The 9,015-nt window shown below is 69.0% G+C and overlaps 1 protein-coding gene across 1 annotated transcript; it reads left to right on the top strand.

Moving 5' to 3' along the window:
• The first annotated feature begins 4,190 nt into the window (after positions 1–4,190).
• ARC (activity regulated cytoskeleton associated protein) lies at positions 4,191–7,613 on the top strand. The gene is made up of 3 exons (XM_078441763.2): positions 4,191–6,213; positions 6,464–6,588; positions 6,785–7,613. Exon 1 carries the CDS (start codon positions 4,380–4,382, stop codon positions 5,568–5,570), a length of 1,191 nt encoding a protein of 396 aa, XP_078297889.1. The 5' UTR covers positions 4,191–4,379; the 3' UTR covers positions 5,571–6,213; positions 6,464–6,588; positions 6,785–7,613.
• Positions 7,614–9,015: the final 1,402 nt, after the last annotated feature.

Here is a 9,015-nt window from a genome sequence, read left to right as displayed (position 1 = left end):
CTGTGCCCAGGTGTTGGGCTCAGACCCCAGGCCTTTCTTCCAGCTGCTCCCCCACCCCCCATGCCGCCCCACATCACTGGGGCCTGTGCAGCCGCCCCAGTGCCGCCTCCGAAGCAAGGAAGCAGCGAGGCGGAGCGCCCCCTCCCGAGGAGATGATGGAGGCGCTGGGCCGCCAGAGGGCCCAGGGGAACCAAGATGGGCCTCGCCCTTCCCTCCAGGCTCCACTGGCTGCGGCTGTGGCGGCAAGTGCAATGAGGCCACGCGAGCCAGGAGGGACCACAGGCCAAGGCTGGGCGGGAAGGGCCAGGGGACCCCGGGCAGCCCAGCTCCCCCTTTCTCCTGCACAAGGATGGGGCCACAGAGCTGGCGGCTGGAGTGAGAGCGGGTGCGGGAGTGTCCCAAAGGAGCCTGTGCTCATAGCCTGGGTGCTAAGTGGTGTTAGCGGCTGTCGCCCCAGGAGATCAGCTGGGAGGGCCCGGTGCAAACACGGGAAAGCCTGAGGCCTGTGAGTCCCCGGGGCACAGGCAGCCTGGCGCCTGGATGAGGATTACCCGCCGGGCCAGCACAGCGGGGGCAGGGGACCTGCACTCAGGGGTCCCTAGAGGAGAGGACTGGGTCACAGAGCAGCCAGAGGAAGGCAGGTCCAGCGGAGGCCACAGGCTCTGCTTGGGGTGCAGTGGGGGATATGGCTCCCCGAGGCCGTGACTTTGGGAGGGAGACCTCACCGTGAAATAGGCATCTTAGCATCACAGACCAGCACCCGGGGTCTGGGAGCCTCGAGCCCCAGCGGAAGACCGGACCCCAGAGGGGACTGAATGGGGGGCGGGGTGGGGGGTGTTGCTGCCTGGATCCAGTGTTGGGCAGACCCCCCTGGCCCACGGAGCCCCTCCTTCTAAAGTAGGTTCAAGGAGCAGCTGGCCACCTTGGGTCCGGCGGTGGGGGTGGGGTTCCCCAGGCCCTCCCTCCCTCCCTCCCCGTGCAGCTTACCCCTCCCCCCTCCCTGTCCCCAACCCGCAGCCCCCGAGCGGTCCTGCTCTGGGTGAGGCCCAGGGCTGGAGGCCCTCACTCTGTGCCTTCACCCCTGCTTGAGGGGGAGAGGGGCACCGCGGAGCAGGGCAGGGCAGACCCCCCATCCCACTCCCCTCGCGGCAGCGGGGAGCCAGCAGCGAAGAATGGAGCCCAGGGCCCCAGTGCGGGGGTTTGCTGAGGGCTTCTGGGGCGATAATTGGGCGGCGATTAAGTGTTCCGAGCAGAGGCTGTCGCCTGTCACCTGTGCTGGCCAGCACTGCGCAGCCTCCCTGCAGGTCCCTGGCCGTCTCCACGTGACCCGCCAGCACCCCCTTCCCTGGACTGTGCCTCCTCACGCCCACGGCAGGCCGGTGTGACCGCGGCAGAGGGGGCACCGAGAGACCCCCCCCCCCCGACACAGAGGTGGTGCTCGCCCAGCCCCTGGCCCCCCACCCTCTGGGCCCTGACTGAGCTCCCCTCTCCCGGGAGCCCTGCTGCTGTGTTGTGGGGTGCAGCCGGGGCTGGAGGTCACTGTGGGGCTGAGACCCAGAGAGCTGTGCCTGGCCGGGGCCACCCAGCTGGTCGGGAGACCTGGGCCCGAGTGTCACAGGGGCCACACGCGGTCTTTGTGGGCCGCTGGCCATTCAGGTGCTGGCTCTCTGGCACTCCCACGGGCACACGCGGCGGGCACACACACACGTGTGAGTGTGGCCTCTGCCCAGCTGGCTCATCAGGTGTCCCCCTGACAACGGCCCTGAGACACAAGCCCCGGCTCACCCCAGACACGCACAGACTCACGGCTACATGCGGCCCCCGTGGTGACCAGCCAGCCACACGTGTGGGCCGGGCCACACTCCCCACCACCGCACAGACACCTCACACAAGGCCACACGCAGGCCTGCGGCCTCCTGCCGCTCCCAGGAACCCAGCCGCCAGGGCTGCGCCGCCAGGGCTGGGCAGCTCGGGGATTCCTGTTCTCACAGCTTCTCTGCCCGGCTTCCCCTCCCTACTCTGCGCTGCCCCGCCACCCTCCCTCTCTGCCCACCCACTCGCCTTTAATTAGAAATGCCAGGAGAGCGATTTTGGGCAAGCTTTTGCCAGAAAGACATCCCCCCCCCCCCCCAACCAGGGGTGGGAGCTCAGAAGGGGAAAGGAGACAGATTGGCTGGGGTGGGGGGAGGGCTTCCAGGAGAGCAGGGGGAAGGGGCTGGGGGGGCAGGAGTGGGGATTCCAGAGAGTGTGTGAGTCAGATGAGGGGACAGGTGGGGGTATGAGTGTGTCTGTGGGGAGGTGGGTGGGGGTATGAGTGTGACTGGGGGGCGAGTGGGGGGTATGAGTGTGACTGGGGTGGGTGGGGGTATGAGTGTGACTGGGGGGCGAGTGGGGGGTATGAGTGTGACTGGGGTGGGTGGGGGTATGAGTGTGTCTGGGGGATGGGTGAATAGTGGGTATGGGTGTGTGTGAGGGGTGGGCGGGCGGGGGCATGCGCCAGTGTGCGCCCTGTGTCTGAGGGAGGGTGGGAAGCTGGCCGCAAGGGGCTACGGTCTCTTGACTCCCTGGCCGTGTGTCTGCGGGCCTCTGGCCGTGAGCAACGAGTGCTACCTGTGCCCGCAGAACATCGCAGGGCCTGGGACCCGGAACCATCCATCCTGGGGTAACCCAGAAAGGGTGTCCCTCCCCCACCACTGTTGCCAGGGAGGCAGAAGGGGCCTCCCTCCCGAGGGAATCTCAGCTTCCGGAGCCCCATTCCTTATATGGTGTTTACTTCTCTCTGCCTCTCCTGACTGCTAGGCTGCCGGCACCCCTTCTCCTCCACCCCCGCCTCCTCCTTCCTTCCCTCCCCTCCTTCTCCTCCTTCCTTCCCCCTCCTCCCTCTCCCTCCTCCTTCTCCCTTCCCCCTCCTCCTTCTCCCTTCCCTCCTCCCCCTCCTCCCTTCCTTCCTCCTTCTCCTCCCTTCCCTCCTCCCCCTCCTCCTTCTCCTCCCTTCCCTCCTTTCCTTCCCCTCCTTCCTTCCCCTCCCCCCCTCCTCCTTCTCCTCCCTTCCCTCCTTTCCTTCCCCTCCTTCCTTCCCCCTCCCCCCCTCCTCCTTCTCCTCCCTTCCCTCCTCCCCCTAACCCCTTCCATCCTCTCAGAAGTCTTGGAGCTTCTGACCAGGTTCCCTCTGTGTCTTGGGGGCTTCAGGGAGCAGTACCCCTTCATCTCCTCCACTGCCCTCACAACCCCCCCCCCCCAGCCCCCCTCCCGCCTCCCCGCAGGGATTGGCGTCCAGACTTCCCCCGGAGGCACCACAGGGACAAGTCTTGGGCCTCCCCAAAGGCGTGGGAGTGGGGGCAGCGGGCGGTCCAGTCCAGCCATTGCCACGCTGGTGTCACACATCCACACCACTGTCAGGGGCCCGGGCAGCGCCCAGGCCTGGGTGCGCGACCCTCCCACGTGGGATGCAGGACCAGCCCAGCCCCCCCCCTCCCGCCCCCCGCCCTCCGCCCCCGGACTCGACAGCACCCCAGGGAACGGATAGGCAGGAGCTGGAGGCCACACCAGGGAACTCACCCCTGGCGCCTGGGAGCGCGTCCAGGAAAGCTAGGAGCCTTGGGCTCCAGCAAAGGAGGGGGGTCTGGGTGTCTGTCGGGGTCGCTGCCGGGACTCATCCGCGGCTCAGCACCCCGCGACCCCGGGCCGGGCCGAGGCAGGGGTGGGGGCGCTGAGGCCCCGGGAGAGCGGAGTCGAGCACCACCCCGCCCCCCTAGGAAGGACCGACACCAGAGAGGGGGCGGCGGACCCTGAATCCCTGGGGGAGGGGCTTCCTCCTAACCTTTGGGCGCGTGGGGGCAGCAACCGACCCGCCCCGAGCCCCCTGGGGGCACACACCTGCGCTTCCCCGCCGGTCGCGGGCAGGGGCGTGTCGCCGGGTCCGGCCACCTTCCCTCGCCCCGCAGGCTGAATGAGCCGGGGAGGGGGCGCAGGGAGCCAGCCGGCGGATTAGTCACCCCGGCCGATGGCGCGTGCAGGGGGTGGGTGCTCCCTCGGCGCCGGGAGCGCGGGCGGGCGTGGGGGGCGGGGCGCGCGGGGCGGGGCGCCTCGCCGGGGCCAATGGGAGCGGGGGCTCGGCGACGGGGCCGCCCACGGCCGCGCCAGCCGCATAAAGAGCCCGCGCCGGCGGCCGGCCGCAGAGCTCGGCGCCGCCGCTCCGGCCGCTCTCCGCCGCTCTCCCTGCGCTGCCCGCGCGCTCCCCGCCGCTCTCCCTGCGCTCCGCCGCGCCCGCGCCGAGGACGCCGAGGACCCGGCTCCACCGCGCCGCCGGCCCAGGGGCACTTCGCAGCCCGCCGCCTCCCGCCCGTCCGAGCGCCGCGGCCACCTGCTCACTCCCTCCGATGGAGCTGGACCACATGACGAGCGGCGGCCTCCACGCCTACCCCGGGCCGCGGGGCGGGCCGGCCGCCAAGCCCAACGTGATCCTGCAGATCGGTAAGTGCCGGGCCGAGATGCTGGAGCACGTGCGGAGGACCCACCGGCACCTGCTGACCGAGGTGTCCAAGCAGGTGGAGCGGGAGCTGAAGGGGCTGCACAGGTCGGTGGGCAAGCTGGAGAGCAACCTGGACGGCTACGTGCCCACCGGCGACTCGCAGCGCTGGAAGAAGTCCATCAAGGCCTGCCTGTGCCGCTGCCAGGAGACCATCGCCAACCTGGAGCGCTGGGTCAAGCGCGAGATGCACGTGTGGCGGGAGGTCTTCTACCGGCTGGAGAGGTGGGCCGACCGCCTGGAGTCCATGGGCGGCAAGTACCCCGTGGGCGGCGAGCCGGCCCGCCGCACCGTGTCCGTGGGCGTCGGGGGTCCCGAGACCTACTGCCACGACGCGGATGGGTACGACTACACGGTCAGCCCCTACGCCATCACCCCGCCCCCCGCCGCCGGCGAGCTGCCCGGGCAGGAGCCCGCCGAGGCCCAGCAGTACCCGCCCTGGGCGCCCGGCGAGGACGGGCAGCCCGGCCCCGGCGTGGACACGCAGATCTTCGAGGACCCGAGGGAGTTCCTCAGCCACCTGGAGGAGTACCTGCGGCAGGTGGGCGGCTCCGAGGAGTACTGGCTGTCCCAAATCCAGAACCACATGAACGGGCCGGCCAAGAAGTGGTGGGAGTTCAAGCAGGGCTCCGTGAAGAACTGGGTGGAGTTCAAGAAGGAATTCCTGCAGTACAGCGAGGGCACGCTGTCCCGCGAGGCCATCCAGCGCGAGCTGGACCTGCCGCAGAAGCAGGGCGAGCCGCTGGACCAGTTCCTGTGGCGCAAGCGGGACCTGTACCAGACGCTGTACGTGGACGCCGACGAGGAGGAGATCATCCAGTACGTGGTGGGCACCCTGCAGCCCAAGCTGAAGCGCTTCCTGCGGCACCCGCTGCCCAAGACCCTGGAGCAGCTCATCCAGAGGGGCAAGGAGGTGCAGGATGGCCTGGAGCAGGCCTCCGAGCCCGCCGGCCCCCAGCGGCCCGCCGAGGAGGAGGCCGAGGCCCTCACGCCGGCCCTCACCAGCGAGTCTGTGGCCAGCGACCGGACCCAGCCCGAATAGAGGGCGGCCCAGGCCGCAGCCGGCCCGCCACCCCCCCGCCCGTGGCCTTTGCCGACCAGGACTGTCCGAGCCAGGCCGAGCCCCGTGCGGGGGAGCCCTCGTCCCCCCGCCCGCTGGCCACCCCACCTCCGCCTCCCGGCCGGACTCGCACAAACACGCGTCATCCAGACGTGGACACTCTCCCCCCACCCCCCCAGCAGCAAAGGAGCCCCCCCCCCCCCCCCCGTCCTGCGGGGCCCCTGCCTCGTCACCTGCCTTTCTCCCGTCTGTCTTTCCCGGCCCCCATCCGCACCCTGCACACTCTCAGGCCGTGACCCGACTTCCAGGCTCCCTTATTCCGCCCCGCGCCTGGGCCCTCCGGGCATTCAGAGGTCAAGTGTCCGGGCGGCACAGGCCAGTGCGCACCAAGCTCAAGGGACACCCCGGAACGGACGCGAAGACAGACCGGCGCCACCGGAACCCTGGCTTCGGCGCGCTGCCTTCTCCTGGCAGTCGCTGCGCGGCCGGCTGGCACTCTTGTCGCCGCCTCGGGCGGCCGGCCAGCCTCGGGCCACGCGGCCCCTCCTCCTGGAGGAGAGCTGAAGCGTAAGACGCAGCGGCGGCAGCAGCAGACCTGGCGTCCTGGTGCCTCCTGGCCCCTCAGGTGAGCCCCTGCCCCCACGGCACCACCCCCGGGGGGGGGGGGGTTGGCGCTGTAGAGTAGGGAGGACCCAGGGCCGTCCATTTTCTGGGTGAGCCCACTGAGGCTCAGAGGCAGCCCCAGCTAGTTAGCTGCAGGGGTGGGGTGTTGGGGGGAGCGGTGGGGAAGGAGCAGAGAGCCCAGGGATCGGGGAGGAGGGCTGGGGGGTGCCGAGCCAGCTCTCACACGACCCGACCCGGCGCTTTCTCCTCAGCATGAGCGATTCACACCAGCCTGGAAAAGGATCGGCTGGGCTCGATGACTCACCCACGGCGGGCGGAGGGTCCCACAGGGCCCGAGTCCTCACACTCAGCTGAGGAGCCGGGAGAGTGACGACAGGTAAGGGGCCCCATCTCTCCCACCGAGACCCTATCCCTCAGCTGTCCTTCCCGGGGCCCGGGGCCCCGGGCCCGGCGGCCCCCAGCGGCGCTCTGGGCAAGCCGGGGGGCCGCCCCATAACGTCCACCCACACCCTTCCTGCGGAGCTCCTCCCAGCGTCTGGCCTGTCCCTGAGGCCCCCGTGTCTTTCTTTCAGGTCCCAAGGCTCCCACAGAGCCTTTGCTGCTTGCCTGGCACTTCCCCTCCCTCTCCTCCTGCAAGCTGCCTGCACACGAGGAGACGTTGAGGTCGGCGAGAGGGGCTGCAGAGAGGACAGGCCCGGCGGAGAGCTGGTGGTGAAGACGGGCCAGCGTGAGGGCCAGGGCCTGCCGCCAGGCCTGCCCCGCTGGCCGCCAGCCCTCCCGCCCCCAGGTCCGCTGTGGCTGGAGTCGGCGTCTGCCACCTTGGGCCCTGCCTCGCTCCAGCCCGGGAACCCCCGGCCACGGCCACGGCGGCCGTCCTCTCCTACCAGAGCTTTCCGGGAGCTCTGACGCCGAGGCCACAGCCCCTGCTCCCGCCCGCAGCCCCAGCAGTGTCCAGAAGCCTTTGCCCCTGGGGCTTAAGCGGGCTCTCTGCCAGGCCCCGCCATTGCCAGGGTCCGGACCCCCACCTCTCCAAACACCAGCACCCCGGTGCAGACTGGCCACTCACGTCTGTAGTCCCAGCAGGCCCTGGCTGGGGGTCCTCCTTTCCACCTGGCCAGTGGGGGTTCCCAGGTTCAGAAGACTGGTGTCTGCAGAAGATTCTGTCAGCCCCGACATCATGCACTCCTGCCAGCACCCCCAGATTTTATTTTTGCACATAAGCCATAACCCACACTCACAAGCTGGCACGGGCTGCAGGGAGGCCCCAGGGTCCTCGAGAGGGTGTGGCCAGCCCTCCCCGTCCCCAGTGGATCAGGCCTTGATGTCAGGCCAAGCTGTGTGCAGCCCCCCGTCACCTTCCCTGAAGACAGACTTTTTAAGTTTTTGTTAATAAAACACTGAAACTTCTCGGTGCGCGCGGTCATTTCTCTGTGGACTGGGGTTGGCGGGCATGGCGTGCGGAGGGAGGCGGCTCGGGGTGGCGGGTCCCCGGAGCCCCCACGGGTGCAGACTGAAGGGTCTCTGGGGACCTAGGGAGCGCAGGCCCATCACCCCACAGGCCAGTTGGTCAGGGTCCTGGATCCTCAGGGTAGAAGGGCCTTAGGGGCTCCCCCCACGGAAGCGAACGCCTGAGGCGGCCGGCAGTGGGAGAGACCGGGCGGAGCCCTCGTTGTAGCTGAGCTGAGCAGTGTGCCCCCGAATCCTCTGCCCGCTGCCTGCTGGGGTGTGTGTGGTGGGGGTGTCCTAAGAAGTCTGCTGCCAGGGCTCAGCCCACACGGAGGCCTAGGGCTGGAAGCCGAGGGGTCTTCTCGGGCATCGAGCCCCGGGGACCCAGGCGAGGCAAGATCCCCGCTGGGAGGCGACCCTGACAAGTCCCGGGTCATAAACTTGGTCTCTCCAAGCCTGTTCCCTCATCTGCAAAATGGGCATACCGTCACTAATCTAATCCACGCGTGGGTTCGAGAACTGAGACACGAGGGCCATTCGATGCCCCGTGGGCGGTTGGCCTCACCTGCCTCTGTGGGGTCACCAGGCCCCCAAGACAGAGGGAGAGATAGCCTGGTGGGGGCTCAAACCCCTGTTCCAGCCAGCGTTCAAGGAGAAGCAGGCCCAGTGGGGGCGGATGGTGAGCGGTTGGTTGTGAGCAGTTTTCTTGCTCAGTTGTGGGCCCGGCTAGGCCAGTGCATAGGCCGTAGGGCAGGCTGGAATCCTCCCCCCTCCCCCCCCCCCCCCCCCGCCACGCTCAGGCTGAGCTACTGTGGGACAGCTTCTTCCTAGGTGATGGCTCAGCTCTGCTCTTAAGACCCATCAACGGATTGAGCCAGGCCCACCCAGATTGCCTTGGTGATGATCTCCCTTACTTAAAGTCAACTGATGATAGGCTTCAGTCACACCTGCAAAAGGCCTTCATGAGAGTTTGATTGGATGCCCGGGGACAGTTCCCTAGCTAGGCTGACGTGTACAAGTGACCAGCCCCAGTGCCACAGTCATGGACAGGGGCTTGTCAGGTACCCAGCACAGGTCCTGCCCCTCCAAAGGGGCTGCTCTGCTCCGGGGGCGGGGGGGGGGGGTCCTGGGCCAGGCGGCGGGGGCAGGGGCGGGGGCAGGGAGTGTGAGCCCCGCCCAGCCTGAGGAGGGCTGCCCCTGCTAGAGCTTCGATGCAGCATCGTGGTGGAGGACACGGCCTGCTGGGCACACAGGGGAGACCCGGGGCGGGCAGGAAATGAGCCGGAGCAGAAAGCACCACCTGCCACAAGGAAATGTCGTCACCCTCCGCGTGGAGAGGGCTGGCGGCCCCGAGCAC

Source organism: Panthera onca, chromosome F2 (assembly GCF_046562875.1).
Source record: "Panthera onca isolate mPanOnc1 chromosome F2, mPanOnc1 haplotype 2, whole genome shotgun sequence".
NCBI classification, from domain to species: domain Eukaryota; kingdom Metazoa; phylum Chordata; class Mammalia; order Carnivora; family Felidae; genus Panthera; species Panthera onca.
The sequence above is the reverse complement of the archived record's forward strand: the minus strand, read 5'-3'. Positions and strand labels throughout refer to the sequence as shown.

Bases quoted from the DNA above. Each gene is read 5' to 3' on its own strand.
- ARC (XM_078441763.2), top strand. From the start codon at position 4,380: ATGGAGCTGGACCACATGACGAGCGGCGGCCTCCACGCCTACCCCGGG.